This window comes from Pan troglodytes, chromosome 21 (assembly GCF_028858775.2).
Source record: "Pan troglodytes isolate AG18354 chromosome 21, NHGRI_mPanTro3-v2.0_pri, whole genome shotgun sequence".
Classification (NCBI taxonomy): Eukaryota; Metazoa; Chordata; class Mammalia; order Primates; family Hominidae; genus Pan; species Pan troglodytes.
In genome coordinates this window covers 7912941-7936953 of record NC_072419.2, presented here as the reverse complement: position 1 = coordinate 7936953, position 24013 = coordinate 7912941, and the positions used below count along the sequence as shown (strand labels likewise).

At 36.0% G+C, this 24013-nt stretch overlaps 1 protein-coding gene across 7 annotated transcripts in view; it reads right to left on the bottom strand.

Annotated features, from left to right (window-relative positions):
- Positions 1-2319: 2319 nt before the first annotated feature.
- The window catches only part of RAD21L1 (RAD21 cohesin complex component like 1), a 29395-nt gene continuing 7701 nt past the window's right edge, over positions 2320-24013 (bottom strand). For 4 of the 7 annotated variants that reach the window (XM_054674473.1, XM_016937282.2, XM_054674470.2 and 1 more), the window contains 10 exons: positions 23516-23622; positions 19505-19675; positions 18311-18406; positions 17287-17400; positions 14877-15103; positions 14526-14625; positions 13554-13678; positions 11419-11514; positions 9037-9114; positions 2320-3437 (listed from right to left, as the gene is read on the bottom strand). In XM_054674473.1, the coding sequence (XP_054530448.1) occupies positions 3249-3437; positions 9037-9114; positions 11419-11514; positions 13554-13678; positions 14526-14625; positions 14877-15103; positions 17287-17400; positions 18311-18406; positions 19505-19675; positions 23516-23622 (1303 nt within the window). In that variant the 3' untranslated portion in view covers positions 2320-3248. The remainder of the gene's footprint in view (positions 3438-9036; positions 9115-11418; positions 11515-13553; positions 13679-14525; positions 14626-14876; positions 15104-17286; positions 17401-18310; positions 18407-19504; positions 19676-23515; positions 23623-24013) is intronic. The other 3 variants (XM_016937283.2, XM_054674474.1, XM_054674472.2) reach the window with 1 other exon arrangement.

Below are 24013 nucleotides of genomic sequence, written 5' to 3'. Positions count from 1 at the left end.
GTTTATGGGTGAATTCTATCAACTATTTCAAGAAGAAATAACACAAATATACACAATCTGTTGTAGAAGAATAGAATATGAGGAAACACGTTCTAAGTTATTTTATGAGGCCAGTATAACCCTGATATCAAAACCAGAAAAAGACAGTAAAAGAAAAATACAGACCAATATCAGATACAAAAATCCTTAATAAACTATTAGCAAATCCACATGAAAGGATATTCAACATAATTAGTCATTAGGAAAATGCAAATCAAAACCATGAGATACTCACTAGGATGGCTATAATTTTTAAAAGGGAAAATAACAAGTATTGTCAAGGATATTAAGAAATTGGAACTCTGATATATTGCTGGTAGAAATGTACAATAGTGCAGCTACTTTGGAAAACAGTTTGACAGCTCCTCAAAAAGTTAAACATAAAGTTATCACATGACCTGGCAATTCCATGCCTAGGTATATAACCAAGAAAAATCAAAACTTATATACACAAAAACTTATATACTAATGTTGATAGCAGCATTATTCATAGTAGTTAAAAAGTGGAAACAATCAACATGTCCATCACCTGACGAGTGGATAAACAAAATATGGTATATCCATACAATGGAATATTATTTGGCCATAAAAAGGAATGATATAAAGATACATTCTAAAACATGGATAAAACCTGAAACATTTATACTAGGTGAAAGGACCAGATAGAAAAGGCAAAACATTGCCAGGAGTGGTGGCTCACACCTGTAATCCCAGCACTTTGGGAGGCCAAGGCAGGTGGATCATTTGAGGTCAGGAGTTCGAGTCTAGCCTGGCCAACATGGTGAAACCCCATCTCTACTAAAAATACAAAAACATTAGCTGGGCATGGTGGCATGCCCCTGTAATCCCTGTTACTCAGGAGGCTGAGGTAGGAGAATTGCTTGAACCTGGGAGGTCGATGCTGCAGTGAGCCAAGATCATGCCACTGCAACTCCAGCTTGGGTAAAAAAAAAAAAAGGCAAAACATTGTTCAATTCCATTTATGTAAAATAAAAACACCTGGAACTAATTTGTGAGTTTAGCAAGGTCATAGGATACAAGGTTAATCTATAAAAATTAACTGTATTAATGACAAAATTATAGAGATGGAGAACAGGTTAGTGGGTTTCAGGAGCCAAGGAGGACAGTAAGGAGGGAGATGGCTGTGGCTAACAAAGGGTAGCACAAGTGATCCTTGTGATGGAACTGTTTTGTTTCTTGACTATGGTGGTGCCCACACAGACCTACACATGCGATAAATTTGCATAGAATTAATACATACACAAAATAAGTGCATGTAAAACTGGTGATGTCTGAATAAGCTGGGTGGATAGTGTCAATGCCAATTTCCTAGTTGTGTATTATATTAAAGTTATGCAAGATGTTACCACTGAGGTAAACTGATATATGGGATCTCTGTATTATTTCTCACAACTGCATGTGAATCTACAATTATCTCAAAATAACAAGTAAACAAAAAATCAACTGGAACTCTCTTACATGGTTACTGGGAATGCAAAATGGTACATCTACTCTGGCAAATAATTTTGTAATTTCTTATAAAGTTAAACATATACTTGCTATACGGCCCAGCAATCCCATTTCTAGATATTTACCCTGGACAAATAAAAACTTATATCCAGACAAAGATGTACACAAATGTATGAAGCTCTATTAATAATTGTCAAAACTGGAAACAACTTAAACATCTTTCAATGGGTAAATGGATAAACTGTGGTATATCTAGGCAACAGAATATTACTCAGCAATAAATAGGAACAAACCACTGACACATGCAACCACTTGATAAATCTCAAAGACATTTATGAGTGAAAGAAGCCAGTATCGAAAGGTTACATGCTATATGATTCCATTTGTATGACATTTTCAAAAAGACAAAAGTGTAGTCATGGAGAAGAGTGGTTGCCAGATGTTATATGGCGGAAGGGTGTTACTACAAAGGGATAACACAGAATTTTTTAGGGTGATGTTACTGCTGGAATCCTAATTGTGGAGATGGTTACAGGACTCTACAAATATGTTAAAATTCACAGAACTGTGCACCAAAATTAAGAAGTCAAATTTTCTGTATGTTAATTTAAAAAATAAAAGAAATTTTAAAAAGGCAATTTTGCCATTTAAAATTTATAGTTAACACATTTAGAGAGGCTATTTAGAATTTGTTGTTTGCAGCATAATTCCAGATATAACAACATTTTAATGAGTACCATAGGCTTCATTTTACAGTGTATGATGGAGCTCACAGAGCATCATATGAAAATGTCCTAACTCAAACTTCAATTAAGAAAAAAGGAAAACAACAGTTTTAATGTCAAAAATGTTCAGTAAACACCAAACAAAAGAACATTTATTTTGGTGATCTTTACTCAGACCGTAGCTGCAAACAACATGAGGAACAAGTGTCTGCTAATTTTTTTAAACATAAGAAGCAGATTTAGTTTTGCTGACACATTAATGGTGATTATAATAATCATTAAATAGTAAATAAAAAAGTTAAGTGACCTATAAATAGACTAAAACCCACTCAGGCAATTTAAAGCAAAGATGAGCTTTGTAACTCTTCAATTAAAATATTGGATTAAAAACCATGGCATTATGTCAAATCAAGTATGATATACATTGCAACCAAATAGTCTGTGTAGAAATAATGATGTTTTCATTAACCCCACAAAATTCAAGTAAATACTCCAATGTAAAATAGCCTTTTAAGAAACACCTTTGAATGTTTGTCAAAAACATACAGCATTTTAAAAATGCATGCTAAATGTATGCTAAATGCAACATTCAAATCAGGGAAATGATAAATGCTATATATTCAAATCAGCTAAGTTAAAAATAATTACTTAGCTATAATTAAGTATTTCTGAGCCAGGTATGGTGGCATGTGCCTGTAGTCCCAGCTATTCAGGAGGCTGAGGCAGGAGAATCACTTGAACCCAGAGTTCAAGTCCAGCCTGGGCAATATAGTGAGACCTTTGTCCTTAAAAAAACAACAAAAAACAAAACAAAACAGAATTTAAAGTATTTCTTTGTAAGCATGTAGGTTTCCAATTCTAGCTATGATTATTCTGAACTACAGAGAGGAAGTAGGTCAGCCTATCTATGAAATGGATCAGACCTTCAGCTGCTTCCAGATGGCTTCTGCATTAAATTGAACAATCTACACAGAAATTCCAGTGATGCCATAAATCTGTATGTCTGGGTTTCCTTCATATGTTATAAAACATTGGTCCCATCGTAGCTATAATATCTGCATAGGGAGCACTCTGGCTCAGCTCAATAGCCAGCTGTTTCTTTAGGACAAGAAAGCTATAAAATTTGGCAGCTGCTTGTTTTCGGTCACTATTTCTACAGAGCTTCATCAGACTAAAGGACTGCATTCCCATCTTGTTAGATTCCTGGGAAAATAATTAGAAAAGAAAAAAGAAATGGGAAACAAGATCATTAGAAGTAAAGCTGGCTATAAATGCGTAATAAACAACAAAATATTGACATTTTGGATAAATGACTATAAAATCCTTAAATGGAAAAAGGGAAATGACTCCTTAGTGAACATAAAAACAACACAAGTTACTGTACACAAGCTTGGTTCGTGAAGAACATGCATGCAAAAGAATTCCGAAGTGTTATATAAATTTATAATGTGTTATACAAATGATAGGCCTTTTTAAAATTGATGTTAACATAAATGGCTCCAGTGGAAAGGGCAATTAGTCTATATTTGCAGAGACAAAAAAATCCACAGGACTTTGGGAGGCTTCAAATACAATGAAAATGATCAGCCTATCAGTCTTCTTCTACTTAAAGGTACTAGTGTTGGTGTTGACTATAAACAACTCCAGTTTCAGTGTCAGGGGATTATGACTATGTAAACAACTCCCAGTTTCTTTGCACAGATTAAAAAGATGTCGGATTCACTACATGACATCTGTGTACCTACTGAAAATAACTGAGGTACAATAAAGTATTTTAATTATGGATGAAGATAACTCTTTTCATGAAGACTAGGATTTGGAATCAGAGTCCTAGAGTAGAAGTGTAATTTTTTAGTTAGAAATACTGCAGTGCGGCCAGGCGTGGTGGCTCACGCCTGTAATCCCAGCACTTTGGGAGGCCGAGGAGGGCAGATCGCTTGAAGTCAAGAGTTCGAGACCAGTCTGGCAAACATGGTGAAACCTTGTCTGTACTAAAAATACAAAAATTAGCTGGGCATGGTGGCACGCGCCTCTAATCCCAGCTATTCGGGAGGCTGAGGCAGAAGAATCGCTTGAAACCAGGAGGAAGAGGTTGCAGTGAGCCGAGATCATGCCACTGCACTCTGGCCTGGGTGACAGTGATACCCTGTCTCAAAAAAAGAAAAAAAGAAAAGAAGTACTGCAGTGAATACTGGCCAATGTCCCTATGAGAATCATATACCCTGGATAGTTGTGAAGCGTATTTAGAAATACCATATACGAGGTTTTGCTTGTCCATAACAGTCAACAAATTAATAAATTAAATACTTTGTCATACTTTATCTTAACCAAAGGTGTGGCCCAGGGTCAGTAACCTTTCAAAGATGGCATATCCAGCCTACATTTATTCCCTGCCTTGAGAGAAAAGATGAGAACTGGATGGCTTTTCCCCCCTGGGAGAGAATAAGGACAGCTTTTTCAATTTCAAGAATTATTTTGAAAAACCCTAAAGGGACAAATATGCAAGATTAAACTTAAGTGTTTATTTGTGTTCCCTTCAGAAACCCTTCTGAAATGAAGGTAAAGGAAGAAAAAGTGACGAAGGAGATAAAGACAAAGAGAGTGGAAGACATAACTGACTTAGCAGAGTAGAGACAACTGAACCCTAAGTGCTGGCAGGGGGGAAGCCAGCAAAAAGCAAGCCGATTTGAGTGAGACACAGTACCTAGGAAAAGCTCAGGAATTGGAGACATCAGTGTGTCATAAACTGGAGAGAGGGATGAAGCTGAAAACAGGAGAATTCCTTGAGAATCTACTTAGGAACAGTTAGACCTTCTGTCCACTCCACAACCTCACAGAATCGGAGACCGCTACTCACACAGCAGAAGGCGTGAAGTTGCCCTTCTGGAGATAACAAGCATTGAGGCTTTGAACTTAGGGCACTAGTGCTGTGGATGGTGAAGTGTCATACCACAAACAGTGGGATTAAGGGAAATTCTACACTCTGAACAGTGAGATAACCAGCCTCTCCTTTACCTCCTTTTGGTTCCTGAGCCACTGGCATCATGCTTATATCTCCTAGGCAGTAGACTTAAAGATTACTCTGGAAAAGCCGACTATTCTAAGGGAGAACAAAACCCAGTTATATAATACAATCTAGGGAAGGTGAGAGGTGCCACCCAATTACCTCAGTATAAAGACCATAAGTCTACAACCCCTACTCATGCGTATATAACTTCCAGTCAGTTTTTTGGTGTCTCTATCTTAAATAAAAACAGATAATCCTAGGATCTACAAGACATTTGAGTAAACTCTCTAATATTAAAGAGCAAAAAGGAATATATTCAAGAAAATCACTAAGGAAAGATAATGCAGGGAGCAGAAGTGCAACCTCTGAAGTTAAGAAGTTTTTCATTGTACCCATGAAAAATGGCTAGGATAATAGTGAGAGGAAGCAGATCAGTGGTTGCTTGGGAATGGGGGTGCCAGTTGGAGGTATGCAAATGAGGGATTCAAAAGGGGCACAAGGAAAGTTTTTCTGGTTTGAGATATGTTTACTCCTTGATTGTGGTGAAGGTTTTACAGTTGTACACATATGTCAAGACTTATCTAATGCATACTTTAAATATAAATAGTTTACTGCATGTTAATCATATCTCAACAAAGCTGCTTTAGAAACCTAATTGAATAATTAAATAAAAATATTATGATGCTATAAAATAAAAGAATAGTTAGTAACCAAGGAAAAAACTCCTGGAAAACAAAAAGGTGAAAGCAGATATAAAAATTCAGTAAAGTCTAGAAGACAAAGTTGAAGAAATCTAGAGGGTAGAAAAACACAAATACAAAGAAATTAATATAGAGGATAAAAGGTGTTATTAAAATTAAAGGAGTAGTTCAGGAGATCCAACATCTGACCCACTGGCCCTTCAGGAAGACAAAACAGATAAATGAAAAGGAAATTGAGGCCAGGAGTTTGAAACCAGCCTGAGCAACACAGTGGGACCTTGACTCTATGAAAAACTTTAAAAAATAACAATAATAAGGAGAAAGTCCAAGAAATTTTTAAAAATTTTCTAAAACTCAGGAACATGAAATTTCTGTATAAAAGAACACACTACATGGTAAAGACAATAAGTGGAAAAAAAAAAAAACCCAAAGCACATCATGAAATTCCAGAGTGCCAGGGATAATAATAATAACAATAATAGATCAAAAGCTTCCAGAGAGAAAATGAAGGTTACTTACAAAGGATCACCAACTAAGGCAATATCTGACCTTTCAATAACATCACAAGAATCTTGGCAATGTTACAAAGCCTTCAACATCTGAGAGAAATATATTTTCAACTTACGTCTAGAGACAATCAATCACGTTAAAGGTAAAAGAAATGCTCACGCTGGTATGGAGGGTCTGTATCTCTCGTGAACTCTTTATCTCAGGAAATTATGAAAGGAAGTTAACCACTAAAAAATTTAAGATAAAGGAAGATCAAAGCACCCAAAACCACAGAGGAAATAATATATACAGGAAAGAGACAAATTCCCATGTTTATGACAAAGCAATATCCCAAGACAAAAACTATGGAGCAGACCTAAACAGCCGCTGGTTTGGATCAGAACAAGAGGATGGTGAGCTCCCAGAGAGATACCTTTAAGGAAAAAAAATGGAACTGATGGATCATTTGATAAGAGATATTATAAAATATTACAAAACCATAAAAATGGTATTTTTGTCAGAGTTTGGTCATATTGTCTGAGTTTGGAAAAATAATTAAAATGGGTTTATAGACACTGAGCAAATAAAAAAATGAAGTAAAGGATTATAAATCATGCTGCTATAAAGACACATGCACATATATGTTTATTGCGGCACTATTCACAATAGCAAAGACTTGGAACCAATCCAAATGTCCATCAATGATAGACTGGATTAAGAAAATGTGGCATATATACACCATGGAATACTATGCAGCCATAAAAAAGGATGAGTTCATGTCTTTGTAGGGATATGGATGAAGCTGGAAACCATCATTCTCAGCAAACTATCACAAGGACAAAAAAACAAACACTGCATGTTCTCACTCACAGGTGGGAATTGAAAAATGAGAACACTTGGACACAGCGGGAGGGATAGCATTAGGAGCTATACCTAACCTAAATGATGAGTTAATGGGTGCAGCACACCAACGTGGCACATGTATACATATGTAACAAACCTGCACGTTGTGCACATGTACCCTAAAACTCATAGTATAATAAAAAATAAAAAAAGAAAAAAAAAAGAAAGAAAATGTGGCACATATACACCATGGAATACTATGCAGTCATAAAAAAGGATGAGTTCATGTCCTTTGTAGGGACATGGATGAAGCTGGAAACCATCATTCTCAGCAACCTATGGCAAGGACAAAAAACCAAACACCACATGTTCTCACTCGTAGGTGGGAATTGAACAATGAGAACACTTGGACACAAGAAGGGGAACAACACACACCGGGGCCTGTCATGGGGTCGGGGGATGGGGGAGGGATAGCATTAGGAGATATACCTAATGTAAATGACGAGTTAATGGGTGCAGCACACCAACATGGCGCATGTATACATATGTAACAAACCTGCACGTTGTGCACATGTACCCTAAAACTTAAAGTATAATAATAAAAAAAAGAAAAAAAATGAGGTAATGACAAAACAACCATAAAGTTGACAAGAAATGTAATTATGCTATGAAGCTTCAATGTAACTAATTTTTATATAGTCTTTATGGCAGCAGCTGCTAGTTGTCCTTTAATTTCCATTCTCTTCTTCTATAGTAACAGAATTATTAGTTGGGACTAAGCTTACCAAATAAAGACTACATTTCCCAGCTAGATGCGTCAATGTGACTAAGTACTGGTCAATGAAGTGTAAAAAGTGATACAATTTCTGGGTTGTACTCTTAAAGGAAATTTTGTTACTGATTGGAGTACAGACCTGGTGGGTAGTTAGCCACTTTGGATCTTGAGAAGACAAAGGAAACCTGGGTCCCTGACAACTTTGTGAGCATAGCTGCCATACCAGATTGAACTTTTACCTGACAGATAAATAAACTTCTATCTTTTTTAAGCCACTAATATTTTGGCTCCCTGTCGCAATCAAACCTGCATCATAACTATGACAAATATAACACTGTAAACACATAACACTATGCTAAAAGTATACTAGGGAGCGGAAGGTAACTAAGTTAAACTTTTGTTTTCTGTCAAAAGAATTCAGTAGATATAGTTTAAAGCTGAAATACCAAGAAAGAGCACTAAAAGCATGTTTATTAAGAATATAGATATAAATACTAAAAGAAACAGCTTAATGTAGTTGCTTCTGTTGAGCAGGACTTAGGGATAAGGAGAGGTAGGACAAAGGCCTTTCTGTCTTTTCAGCCTTACTGCATGGTGCTATTGAACTTTTAAAATAATATACATGTATTATTTTGACAAAAATATAAATTAAATTCAAAAATTACCTGAGTTGTCACTCTTGAACTGCTATAAACTAAGTTTCATATTGAGAATTAGTTGGTATCATGCTAAAAACGAGGATGGGACACAGAATGGATATCTAAGGGTATGAGTGTGGGTAAGAAGTTGATTAGAATATGCAGGCACCAAATCCAAACTTCTATATTTAGCCCTGGGTATACTACTGAAAATCATTGCACTCTAGTGGGATTTGGCCTCAAAAAAATAAGGAAAATTATTGCATTTTCATTAATATATGGAAGCTTGAAGTCAGTATTTACTTATTTTTTAAAATAAAAACAGGGTTGACAAACCCTAGCATCTCACCCGTAAACGATTTAACATCTGAAGTATTCTTCCATTCCATCTCTCTGTCTCAATATTTTCTTCATTGCTCAATGACTCCTGTTTGAATGATAGATAAAATATTTAATTTAAGCAAATTTTACTAAATGCTGACTATTTGCCCATCATAGTGTTAGCTTCTACAAGAAACACAATTATTACAATGGGTCCTGCCAAATAAAGAGCTTATAATCTTTATTATTTATAAAAAGAATAAGGCTAACATACAAATATAAACCACCTTTGCACAATTACACCTGTACTCTCCAGGGTCTCTTCTGATAAGAGGCTCCAAAATAGGAGATTCTGCCATCTTTATTTGTTAATGTGTCCAGGGTCTTACGGTTACTTTGAAAAGCAAAATTAGCAAAGACAACAACTTTTGCCTAGGGTTATCCTAGTTCTGGTCAATCTGAACTCAGTTAACAGGAGTAAACATACAGCTATTTCTGTCTTGTAAAGGCCTTTATCTGAACTTATCTGGTAATGGAAGCTCTAAACATAACTGCTGTCTAGTAGTTTGTGTACAGTTGGGTTAGAAATCTTTCAGATTTCGAGATGCCTTGTCCAAGGCATCTGTGCCTTGGACATGTGTCATGTTATCTAAATAGATTCTTTTTTTTTTTTTTTGGTATTTAAGGCTTAACCACTTTCAGAAATACCTCAATATTTAAAAATGGTATTCTAATCCCTTACAAACTAACACCTTATGATGTGAGAACAGAAACTGAGCATATGAAAGGTGTTCATGAATCTGATAAAAGAGTAGGCTTACAAAGAGTTGGGGGAAGGGAAGTGGCACAAACCTGGCCTACTTCATAATTTTTCCTAAGCTAATTCTGACTATGCAGCCCAACAGCATCTATGTCACTCTCATCTCATGTCCACTGTTTGTCTAGCCTTCATGTATAGGAGCCCAGACACTTGCTAAAAGTGCTTTCAATTTCATAGACTCCAAGACAATTACAGAAAGCACCAGAATATTCTGCATGACATTTTAAATCATGTGAGGCTAAAGGGACTCTTTGACTAAGCCTGGGAGCTACTGAGTCCCCATTTCCACCAACTATACCAGCTTCCTGGGCCTGCCTATGCTGTATGCTTTCTTATATTCCAAAAAGACTGATTTGAAAATATGGTCACTTTATTCTAGAGAGTTTTCCAAATCCCTTCAGCTACAATTTATGATTATTCTTTTCTGGTCTCTCCTTGGATAAATGAGGACACCCACTTATTAATGTTTATTTTATTGTTAAATAAACAAATGCAGTTTTTGAAATGTAAAAACCTCTTTGTTAAAGATCCATGAGACTCTAGCTTCATCTATAATGCACAACTAAACTAACCAGAGAAAGGCTCAGAAGAAATAGTCTGTGCATTCTGCTAAAGCCTGTCCACTTGATCTATCTGGACACTCTACAGCTGAATCTATTGTGTAAAAAGCCCAGTGGATTATTAAAACAGCTGAACTTGTGCTATGTTGTGGTTTGCTTGACCATGTATGAAAATAACCTGCATCTACAGAAGCAAAGCGAATAGCAAAAATGAACTAACCCACTTCTGGCTCAGCTGTTTGGATACTTCAGGTAAAAAGTTCAGGTAATTTATTCTGTCCTAGATTATCTAGAGAATTCGGTCTCTTTTCCTTGTATGAAAAACAAAGAGTCTTGGAACTCAATATATAGATAATTTTATAGAAACAAATTAACATCAGGCTTACTAGGTGTTTTTATATTATTTACTAAAAAACTTTTACTAAAATTCCTTACAATCTTAAAAATGTTTTCAGTACGCTGGGATAATACCAGAGAAATAAGACAGTTAATAAGCAGGGAGTCAGGGAAATCAGACTTTACTTCTGTCTTTGCTATTGACATGTGGCCCTCTGACTGCCAGATTATTTTGTTTCAGATTTCCAGAAGCCTTGTATAGATACAAGCCTTGTGCCACATAATGTTAAAGGAAAAATTGCCCACAACTTTTTGGAAATAAGATAAAATTTCAAATGCCCTAGGCCATACTCTTAATATAGTTCTGTTTCTTTAGAGATGTTATATCAATAATTTAAAACACTGATTCTCAACATTTAAAATCCTGTCACTACTTTTGATAAGCACAAAAATCTCACACTTTCCCTTAAAAGTATTTGAAGTTTCAAAAGAAATTAAAGAAAGACAAAAAATCAGAGCAATTCAGAATATTTTATCAAACTATTCACAAACATCTCTGTTGTAATCACAAATTTAAATTATAAATTTAGAAAGTAACATGACAGCTATAAAAGCCAAGTTTTAGATAAATAAGGTGTTAAATATTTAGGAATAAAGTTTTTAAGAACATCCCCAAGACTACACATATATTTACCAATTCAACTGGACTATATTCAATTTCTTGTGCAAATAAGTCATTCATTAAAGATGATTCCTCAGCAGCTAAAGACACCATTTCAACAATATCCTGCTGAAGCAAATTAGGGAAAGTTAGGTAAATCTGCCAGTGGTTATACAGGAACAATCTAATTTTATTAAATGCTTTAATCACATGAATGCTCGCTTCTCAAACTAATTTAAAATACTACCCACATTCTCAAAATATTATCTCTGAAATACCCCAGATAGGCAGTCTTTGACTTAAATGTTACAATTTTCCATATGCCTCCCATAAAGGAAGAACTTGCATGCCCCTTCCCTCCTTGCTTCCTATCCTTTTCCTATTTCCCTCTCTACTGCAGACCTCACATTAAAAGTCTCTACTGCTGTGCTATTGAGACCACTTTGCTTTGAAGCATTTTATCTAGCCCCACTCCCCTACCTCTATTCTCATGCCAATACCAGGTGGCAGAGGAAAGAGATCTGCAATAAGCAAGCAGAGAGGGAGTGAGAGTGAGGAAAGGGATATTAATATCCCTACCGAGGACCATGACAGGATTCCTGCCACCACTGCTGGAGCTGTCACGGGCAAAAGGGAAGAAGAACCTGTCTGTTGGAAGGGGAGTGAAGACATAAAGGAAGAAAGAAAAAGAGACAGAGATTTCCTAGTCCCTATCATCTCCTTCCCTTCTCATTGCTATAGAAGCTGTCAACCTCTTTTCATCTTCAACCTGTCTCCAAGCTTCATTCCCCAGCTGTCCTCTTCAATCTTGATTAAGGGCCTCCTCTAAGATAGTTTACTTGCTTTTTCACTCAGCTTTAAAAAATTTTAGTAAACATAAGGAGTTACATTTTATGCTTTAATATACATATTTGTGAAGCCTTGTTTTTCTCTTTCAATTTCTATGAGTATTCTACATTTTTGATACTCTCAATTTTGCAGGTATGGTATATAAAAATTCTGTTTTATGAAGATTTGAAAATGATTCATCAGAATCAATATTCTCTTGTCCCTTATTGTTCTTGTGCTCCCATGCTTGACTATATTTCACATTTGTTAACCATTTTTGGAAGCAGAATAAGAGGAGTATTGAAGGTTTAAAGCATAAGCATAAGGTAAAGGAGTAAAGGTTCAAAAGAACTGGTACATCGATCTCTCTTCTCTCTACTTCAAGCCCATGGGACAATCTATCTTGTTATATCTGTGATAACTGCAGTTGTATTTTCCTTCCAAAAAATCATAAACTAAACAGGTTTGCCTAATCATAATTTTCGGTAGGTACACTTTAACAAATGCCTGAGCCCAAGTGAGGGAGAGAGTAGTACTAGCAACCCAGTGTCTCAATATCCAGTATATTATCAAATATTTAGTAAAATACATTCTGTTTGAATGCACTGTGAAATTGTCTTTCTTTCCAAGGGCATTCAGTTTCAACATGGGTTGACTTTGAATTCCCTGAGTGGTTATCAAAATACAGTGATAATGGAACAGACCATAAAAACACTGGTTTATTTTTAACCGGTGTGGCTATAATATTTATATTTGTACAACCAATAAAATAACAACTGAGAAAATATTTCAAAGTACATTATTTCCAATTGTGTTTTCAAATAGTAATATTTTTCAAATAAAAAATTATATCTTAAAAAGTTTTTAAAATTTTGTTTTGGTCATAGATCTTTAGATAGTCTTTCAGATTCAAGGCCAAGGAATTGGTGGGTCTAAAATATATTATTCTTAGAGATATGTGGGTGAATTTATGATGAAAAGCAAAACTTAGGCATACTGGCTGCAGTTCTAAAACATTCCATGACACAAAGAATATGAGGCCTAGTAGGATTCTCAGCATATAACTAGGTTTACATAGAGACAATCATTGATTTAACGTATCATGCAAAATACTAGCTTGGTATGAAACCACCTTATCTTGCAATTTACATCCTAAACTCCTAGAAAAATTCTGCAGAAGAAAATCATGTTTTACCCTGCTACTTACTAAACAAATTGCAAAACAATATAAAATGAAATATGAACTACACAAATGTAAGAAAATATACCAGAGTCCCAACATTCCTTTACTATATCTGTAGAAAATAAAATATTTTTACGATTCTCTCTGGATAACTTACCTCAGAGTTAATATTTTTATTGGTATCCTCAGGAGAGCTATGCTGAGATCCACCAATCACATCCTTCCAAGTTTGGGGTTTACTTAACTCTTGCTGGTAATTTGGCTCTTGCATCATGGATGTCTCTGAATTATCAAGGAAATAAAGACAATTTCACCAAAATATCTTTCAAACTTGAATTGTGATATGGTTGTAACAAAAGAAAACTTCTGACAGACATGTTGGGATCCAAGAATTTAAGCAAAGGATACACAATCTTTCTTATTGCTCCCAAGTCTCACATATGTATCTTCCCTTTCTTGTCCTCTGTCTCTATCACCTCCACTCCCCATTCTCTGCCAACCATCTCCTCTACACACGCTCTCACACATTCACTCACAAGACAACATGGACAGTTCAAGCCCATTGTGGTATATTGTTCAGCAGGTTTTAATGCCTTCAGGAAGGGTGATCAGGAAGTGGAAGCTCACTCATCACATCAATTGGTTTTATTATCACTTTATAATTATCATGATAATAATCAGTGATTATTAATACTCCATGTGCCTTTTGGGTAGACAGAAATATCTGCGTCAGGTTAAGTGTATTAAGTGCTGTTCTTATCCTTACATGACTTTTCATGTTAGTTGTTTTACATTGAAACTTTATCTTGCTAGATATAAAGATTTTCTTTTTTGAGGATTTTTGAGTATGCCTTTGGGAGTGAAGGAGGTAGAAAGAGTGATAATAAGAATGGTTTACATAGTATATATACTTCATCTTTTTAACGAAATCTCTGGGACAAAAATTAATCCAAAATGCAGAAAAATGCAATACCGAAGTAATAATTTCATTTAAGTTCAACTGTCTTCCAGAGTTAGCATTTATACTTGAGAATATGGAATTGGATCCCATCTTCATTTTGAAATTGAAAACATCAAATTTTTGTTTCCACAGCATTCCCCTAACATCAACAGAATTAAGAAGTCTCACCTACTATATTTTGGTTTCCCACTTCTTCCCTTACTGACTCCTTCTGTATCATTTTTCTTCCAAGTTTAAAGCCAGAGGACAGAAAGCATTTTGTAAACAACTGTAAAAATACACATTTTTGTTTTTTTTGTTTTTGTACCAGCAAAGCAATTCAAGAAAACACAAGCACATATCTAAAAAGGAAAAACTATAATTCATACACACAATACAGAAAATTAATTCAAAATGAGGATGTACTTCTTCGCAAGTTTAAATTCTGTTATATATGTATGTAAATATGTGTTTATTTATTTATTTATTATTTATTTATAACCAGACATTGCTCACATGTAGAAGGGTAGGAACCGTTACCATTTTCAGTTCAGCATGAATCAAATCCTGGGCAGCAGTTGACAGAAGTGTATGCACTCCTCCCCTCTTCTTCCACATCATCAATCTTTGGGTAGGAGGTGCAAGTTCCAAAACCATGAGTGTGTCCGCAAAGGAAGTAAGCTGTTTATGTATAACTTTGCTACTGAGCTCCTTGACAGGATCTATGAGCAATCTCCTCTTTTTGCCTTTCCTTTTCTCAGCAATGTCTAAATATAAGAAATAGCACAAATGTGATTGGTTATACAGCTTTCTAAAATCATATTGTAGGCACTAAATACTTAAGAAATTTCTAAGCCAGGCACGGTGGCTCATGCCTGTAATCCTAGCACTTCAAGAGGCTGAGGTGGGCGGATTGCTTGGGCCCAGGAGTTCAAGACCAGCCTGGGCAACATGGCTAAACCCCGTCTCTACAAAAAATACAAAAATTAGCCACACATGGTAGCACGCACCTGTAGACCCAGCTACTCAGGAGGCTGAGATGGGTGGATCCCTTGAGCCTGAGTGGCAGAGGTTGAAGTGAGCTGAGACCACATCACTACACTCCAGACTGGGCAACAGAGCAAGACCCTATCTCCAAAAGAGAAAAGAAATTTCTACCACAGTACAACCTACAGTGTTGCATTGGAAAGAAAATCCCTTCTCCCCTCTGAAAATTATGCTGAGCAACCAATAGCTGATACATTTTGTAAGGTGTTGCTTGGAAGTGCTTAGAAAGGGATCTACCTGTTAAGTGAGCAACTGAGGAAAGGTGGGGAAGAGGGAAGTCCACCAATTTGGAGGTTCCTTAAAATGCTTATGTAATAGAATAACTTTCTACAACACTCATTTGTATTTGTCCAGTGTATTTTTCCCTCTCCCACTGAAATTCATAGACATTCCAAGCAGGTAACTAGGTCCATAGGATTTCACTCCACCAGGGAATTTTACCAGGCAGAAAGCAGAAGTCAAGCTTTTCTTTAGTAAAGCTGTAAAAGGGGAGAGAGGGTTAGATTTCTCAGGATTGATAAAGATCCAAGATCAAATGGAGCCAAAATGTACAGGAACCTGCTTGCTGGCTGATGTGCCTCAGTAAAATCCCAGGAACAAGACAAGATACTGGAGAGGTTGGCTATGTGATGATCCCCAAGGCTATGTAAGCTGGAGCCCTGGGAACCACAAATTGGTATAGCTGATAACCAGAGGTTCCCTTCCACCTTCCATACCCCTCCCCCAAACTTTGGAACTACATGGTGGAAATAAGACAGGGAAGCTACACAGATTGAATTTCCTGCCAGCCTAGTGAGATAGAGGCTCAGTGGTGAATTCAGTTAAAAAAAAAATGCTTTACTGTTTGCATGCCTGAGTTTATAAACTGAAATTCATATCAATTATACTACCTACACTAGGATGTTTCTAAATGACCTAGTTATATTAGTTATATTAGACTAGTAGTTACATTAGATATATTAGATTCATACTTACTACTTATCCCTAAAAATATGATGCTTGAAGTTAAATGCTAGAAGGCATTCGCCTCTCTTCTGATCTTTTTATTCTGCCTTATATTATATTCACTTGCATGACTATTTATCTTCCTGACTAGATTGTTTTCTAAGCTTCTTAAAAGTAAAAAGTGTGTGTCTTCTTTATTCCCGTGCCCACCACAGAGTAATGGCTCAATACCTTCCTAAATTGAACTTAGTTTAAAAATTTTCAGTTTCCCAAACTGGATACATGGTTTGAACAGGACTGAATATAATGCAAGTGATACAGAGGTACAGGACAAATGAGCCCCAGAGTGGAGCTTAGCCCATCTGGGTTCTTGGCTTTGTCCAGGAAAAGAATTCAAGGGCAAGTCAGAGGTAGAAGAAAACAGCTTTATTGAATAGGCAGTGTTACACCTCTGGTGGTGTTACAGCTCTAGCACCGTAACTGCTGCTACAGAGCAGGGCTACTCAGCAGGCCCAGACTAGCAGCTCAGGGCAGTTTTGCAGTCATATTTATACCCACTTTTAATTGCATGCAGATTAAGGGGGCTGGTTTATGCAGGGAAGGAGTAGGAATCATTGGGTCATCACCATGGAAAAGGGTGAATTCCCAGTGTTGCCATGGCAGCAGTAAATTGACATGGCACACTGGTGGGTGGGTGTGATTGAAAGCTCCCCCCACCCACCTTGTAACTAGTCCTCATCTGGTCCGGTGTCCAACCCCCAATTCTGGAGTTGAGTCCCGCTTCCTACCTCAAAAGGATCATCTAAAATTTTCTTCACGGTCTTCTCCTCTATTGTGTTACAAGTGCTATTACTAGATTGACTATCTCCAATAATATTTCAGTGATTATTCAAACATCTCAAAGTAAATAAGTTAACAGTGTATTAAAAATTAAAACAAAACCGTAAATGCCTCTGACCTGAAATATCAATTGGATCAAGGGTAAATCCTTCCTCTTCAGTTGATAATAATATTGTTTCATTCATTTTTTCATTTTCAGGTACACATATACACTCTGAGTTATCTGGTTCAACTAATCAACATCCACATAAAAGTAATTGTAAAAAAAACCAGTTAGGATGCAGGCTAGAGGACTGTATGAGAATTAAAGATAAAGATAAACTAACTGAAGATTTATATTACTAACGGGAACATCTGAATTCTTAGAACCATTTATTTAATAGAGCTGAAGAGGCTTACAGATTATATGGTGTGGGACCCACAGTATTCGAGTGAGTCAAGTATCATCATCCCCTTTTGCACATGAGACATCTAAGGGTGGGCTAAAGTCACAGCAGATGTGAAAACAGTGGCGGCAACTACAGTAAATGACTGATAAAAATTTGACTATACGTCTGCTAAAAAAAATTCTATTCTGTTAAATCACTTATCAGTTGATCCATAAAAAACCATAAGTAAAATTTTATTACTTAGCTCTTTGTATTTTCAGTTTCTACTATTGTTTTTAGAAAGCAAATATAACATCAAAAATTGTGGCAAATAAAAAATGGGGCTAATCGTACTTTTAATTCTTAAGAAAAATCAGACTAAAATACCTCAAATCATCTGAGGTACTTCCATATGAATTTCAAATAGGGAAAATATCCTCAATTTGTAATTTCTCTCAAATTGTATGTAGATTATCAAACCATACTAGTTAATAAATTTTCTTACCATTTACCATATACTATTTTAATAATTCAAAAAGCACAATATATTGGCAGAGTTCTCTCATGCTAAGCCCAATCCTGGCTAAATACCCTTCAGTGTACCTTTATCAGAATCCAATTTCCTATTTTATATTGTCTACAGTCAGACTAACAGAGTCTGAAAGACATTGTTCTTTATCTTTCACTATACTATATTGCTACTTAAATTCAGAAGTTCTGAGGCTTAAACATTAGTACCCCATTACTGTCTCATAAAGGAAAATTTCAACCTACCTGCTAAACTATTGGGAGGCTCAGAAGGCAGGGAAATTTCTCTGTTCAAATGCATGTCTTCTAACAGGATATTCTGATCATCTTGCAATAGATTGTCTTGAAAAACACAATGAATATTTTTTCATACAGACTGGAATCTGTCATTTGTTCACTAAACATTTATTAATGTTACTTTATGCATTTCATTGTAAAGGAATAACCAGATTTTTAATGTGAACTAGAGAATTTTAAAAAAGATTTGATAGGAACAGCCAATAAATAATCTTTAAAACGTGCATTTTGGCTGGGCGCAGTGGCTCACTCCTGTAATCCCAGCACATTGGGAAGCTGAGGCGGGTGGATCACCTGAGGTCAGGAGTTTGAGATCAGCCTGACCAACATGGTGAAACCCCATCTCTACTAAAACTAGAAAAAAAATTAGCTGGACATTGTGGTGGGCACCTGTAATCCCAGCTATTCAGGAGGCTGAGGCAGGAGAATCACTTGAACCCAGGTGGCAGAGGTTGCAGTGAGCCAAGATGGTGCCATTGCACTCCAGCCTGGGCGACACAGCAAGGCTCCGTCTCAAAAATAATAATAATAATAATAAATAAAACATGTGCATTTGGACTTCTTAGTTTTTCTCTACCCGATTTCTATGACTATTTTATAATGTGAAATAGTCTATGTTAAGAGTAAAACAAATAAAACTGATAAAATAAAGAAGGCAATAAATTGGTAGAAGGCCTTGAGGATAGGTAGAGGTATTTGATACAGTAAGTCATGGGGACCCAAGGCACTTAAGCAGGGGAATATAAATATAAAATAATAATATAAAATTCTGGAAAATACCTTAGCTGCCCCACAATGTATGTTAAAGAAAACAATGTTTTCCAGTACATAGCCTAGTATATTTTATAAGGAATATACTAACCTCACTCTCTCCCCTCCAGAAATTAGGAATTTGTAAAAATAAAAACAAGCAGTAGTTCATAACCTCTATAGAAAATATATTTAAACAGACGGCTATTTACTTAGGCCTAGCCTAAATGTTTAAACATGCCACAGACTTTGAAAACTTGTATAAAAAAAAGTATTGACCTACATAACACAAAAACATATTTGAAATTTTAGATTGATATAATAAATCTACTAATATATTGTAGTAATTTGATGAAAATAAATATTTTATTTCCACATGACCAGATAGCATACCAATCATTTCTCCTGCAGCTCCTTCGTCTCCAAACCCATCTCCACTGTCATAGAACAGAGATCGTTCTCCAGTGAGGCTTCCAGAACTATGTTCAATTAAAGGACCACTGGAATTCAGTAATATGTTGTCATCAAAGAAGCTATGTCTTCTGAGAATTTCAGATTCCTCCCCTAAATAAATATATATCATTAATACTAATTCATAGAAACACAGAATTGTAGGGTTAGAAGGAAATTCAGATATCATCTAGCATAATCTTGTCATCCAACACCTCATTTTATAGATGAAGAGAATGGCTGAAAGACTGACTTGAATTATTCAACTAAGGTCACTCAATCAGTAGAGACACGATTTTTAGTCTAATGCCCTTTCAAATACAATGGAAAAAATGCAACATATTACATAGAGTTTATAGTTGTGATATAGTTTAATAACTTCCTAAGGTAAAAGTACTATGGAAAATAATTTATTCTATTTTAGGTAAGTAAGTTCTGCTTGACCAAGTATATTTCATAGTATTTCAAGGACAATTGCTTGTAGTGTTCATGCATAGTGGAGGTTTGGAAAATAAGGAACATGTTAGTCATCTCAGGAAGTGGAAACGTAGGTAAAATATTAAAGAATGGGCTTACGACATTCATTCAATAAATATCGAATATGCTAGGAGGCAGTGATAGAGGTCCGTTAAAAAAAAAAAAGACAAACCCAGTCAGCTAACAGTAACTGAGTGTTTATAGTATGTATTATATTATGTAATAGAAGATACTATTATAATTCTCATTGTACAGATGAGGAAACACATCCACAGAAAGGTTTTGTAACTTGCACACAGTCACACTATAATAAATGACAGAGTCAGGATCTGAACCCAGCTCTCTCTGACTCCAGAGCCTGCATCCTGACAATCACAACACTACACTGATAGTTCCAGGGGACCAGAAGTCAGCTCTTGACCAGAAATCAGTTATTTCCCTCTCTTGGGTTTGAATCTCTAGGTCCAGGAGTCTGAAATCCCAGAGGTCCAAGGTTAGTCTTCTCCTCCCTCTAACAACCCATGTTAGTGTTAGACAGTAAAGAAAATCATGAAGTATTACCCATATTGAAAATTCTTCTATAGACCTAAATCTTCTAGAATGGAAGAGTGGAAAAAAACAACTATCATGACAATGGATTAAAGAATTGCTCAGAAGAAAAGACTAAATTACTTTTTCAAAAACTAAGAATGTATTCATATCATCTAGGTACAGCTTGATAGCTCCCAAAGGAAAAGCCAGCGTTGGTCAATCAGAGAATAAGACTTATGAAGACACTATATTCTCAGCATTGAACATCACAAGAATATCAGATTATACAAAATACATAAAAGAAATAATCATTGCCTTTGATCTTATATTACAATCCAGAATAAGATGGATTAATTTTAAATATTTCTTAGAGGACATTAGGTTTGAAGCAGTTTTTATAGAAGAGAAAAATCACATATTGGTGAAGAAGATTAAAGGAAGGAATAAGGGGAATAACCCTATGATGTTGTTAGTTATATCCCAATTTTACAAATAGGGACAGTAAGGCTCAAAGAGGTTAGGCAATCTGCCCAGTGTCACACAGGAAATCAACAGAGAAAGTTCAGATTCAAACCCAAATCTGCCCATTTACTAAGAACATGTTCTTCCCACCTTTTAAAATTGCAAAGGAAGATACAGAAATGTGAACAACTAAATTGTATTTGTTGGGTGGTAAGACATTTGCTTGACTAGAGCAAAAAGTCCACATTAAGAGTAAAACAAAGCTGATAAAATAAAGAAGGTGATAAATTGGCAGAGGGCCTTGAGTATAGGTAGAAGTATGTGATACAGTAAGTCATAGGGACCCAAGGCACTTAAGCAGAGGAATGTGATATATCAAAAATGGAATTTAAAGACAATTGCTCTTACAAAGATGTATAAAATGTGGGAAGAGACTGGAGGAAGATTTGTAGGAGGGTATTGCAGTACTCCAGGTCTTTGGTACTGGTGAACTATATCACTGGCTAAGGAAATAGAAAAAAGATCTGAGAGAAATTTCAGAATTAAAAAACAAACAAACAACCCAGCACTAGTATGAAGCTGACAGAAAGTATAGTTAAAAGTGATCCTGGCCGGGCACGGTAGGTCATGCCTGCAATCCCAGCACTTTGGGAGGCTGAGGTGGGTGGATCACCTGAGGTCAGGAGTTCAAAACCAGCCTGGCCAACATGGTGAAACTCCATCTCTACTAAAAATACAAAAATTAGCCGAGTGCGGAGGTGCATGCCTGTAGTCCCAGCTACTCCAGAGGCGGAGGCAGGAGAATCGCTTGAGCCTGAGAGGCAGAGGTTGCAGTGAGCCGAGATCGTGCCACTGCACTCCAGCCTGGGTGACAGAACAAGACCCCATTTAAAAAAAAAAAAAGTGATCCTAAAGTTTCAAGCCCAAATAAGAATAGTAGGGGAATTTGTAAAGAGTGTCTTGGGAGTAGGGAATATGATTACCTCTTTGCCAATGTGTTGCAATTCTGGGTCTGGGGTTATAGCCAGTAAGAGATCAGTGCTACTTAAAGTATAATCTGTGGACTGGTACTGGTCCACAAGAAAGAAAATACAGAAATAAAAGTACATTTTCAGAAAGTTTTACAGAAATTTGACAGAGCGATTTTATATACGTTGACTCTAATAACAAAACTTAAGACTTGTATTTTGATTTTTAAATTTTTAATTTTTCTAATAATTCATTTTATTGTATTTTACAAAGTAAAATACAATACAGATTGAAAATGGACAAATATTAGAAAACTGGTCCTTCACCACAGGCTGAGAAACACAGCTACAGATACAGCAAGAGTTACGGAAGCAAAGTAAGGATGAGAAGCTGAGGTTAGAGATGTCGCTCAAGCATTACTTTCTTGACTCCCCTCCCCGACCAAGATAGACATAGGCCATCTTTCTCCTATACTCATTGTTTTGGGCACTATAGGAAACTCAAATATGAACATTACACAGATTCTATCCTCATGGAGTTTGTAGACCAAGACAAGAGGTGTATAAATATCATGATATAAGACAGGGAGTAGGAGATGCCAGAAAAAAAGATCAAATGCTCTATAGTTAAATTACACCATATTGCTTCCATTTTAAAGTACACTAGCCAGGCACAGTGGCTCATGCCTGTAAACCCAACAATTTGGGAGGCTGAGGCAGGAGGATTGCTTGAGCCTAGAGGTTCAAGACCCGCCTGGGCAACATAGCAAGACCCTGTCTTTACAAAAAAGTTTTAAAAAATTAGCTGAGTGTGGTGGCATGCACTTGCAGTCCCAGCTACTCAGGAGGCTGAGGCGGGAAGATTGTGAGCCCAGGTCAAGGCTTCAGTAAGCCATGATCATGCATTCCAACCTGGGTGACAAGAACAAAACCCTGTGTCAAAAAAAAAATTTAAAAATAAAGTACAATCGCCTTGCCCAAACAAGAGTTTAACATTTTAAAAATCAGTTTCTGTTTCACAATCAATATATACATTAGGTGTGGTAGCGTTTCCTCTTCCTCACCCCCAGGCTGATTTAAAAGGCATTATTTTACAATTGATATTGTCATATACCAGAAGAAATATATTTTGAAGGCATTTCATGCAGCATACATATAAAATCTTGTATGTATGTTGACCATCTTAACTGTTTATTTATGTGTCTCTCTCACACCCAGAATCTCCTTGAGGGCAGGAACTGCTTCTTTAAATTTTGGTACTGCCCTGTCTATTGATAGCACCTGATACAGAGTAGGTATTCAGTAAATGGTTATACACTGAGAATAGAAGTATATCCTAAGACTGAGTCTTGGCATTGACATCTATACTAGAAAAAGGCAAGGAAAAATGTATTGGGAATTACATTTACACATCAAAAGATTCATTCTATAGCTACGTCTACTGGCATTATTTCAATACACAAATACAAATATAATTGATTATAATTGGCAATTTTGAGTTCTCAAATATTCTCACCAAAGCTCTCAGCTTGGAAAAGTAGATCATTGTCAAAATTTTCTCTAAGAGTGATTTCTTCTGGTCTGCTTTGGTTCTGAGTAAAGTGTTGTGAAACATCAATAGCACTATGCAGAAATATAAGGTTGAGAAAAACATGAGAACAGAAAACAATGATACTGTAAAAATATCATTGATATAGTGAAGAAACTAAAACAACTTTCATTTTCTCAATAGTATTATTTATAAACACTAGTTTATTATATATACATGTATATAAATAATCTCTAGGCTTCCAAATCCAGTGGTCAATTTTCAGTCCCTTATCTTATTTGCACAAACAAACAGCACTTGACTTAGATGTTGACTTTTGCTATGGCCTAAATGTTTGTGTCTTCTTCACCTCAAATGCATATTTTGAAATCTAATCTCCAACGTGATGGTATTAGGAGGTGGGAGCTTTGGGAGATAATTAGGTCATGAGGGCAGATTCCCATGAATGAGATTAGTGCCTTTATA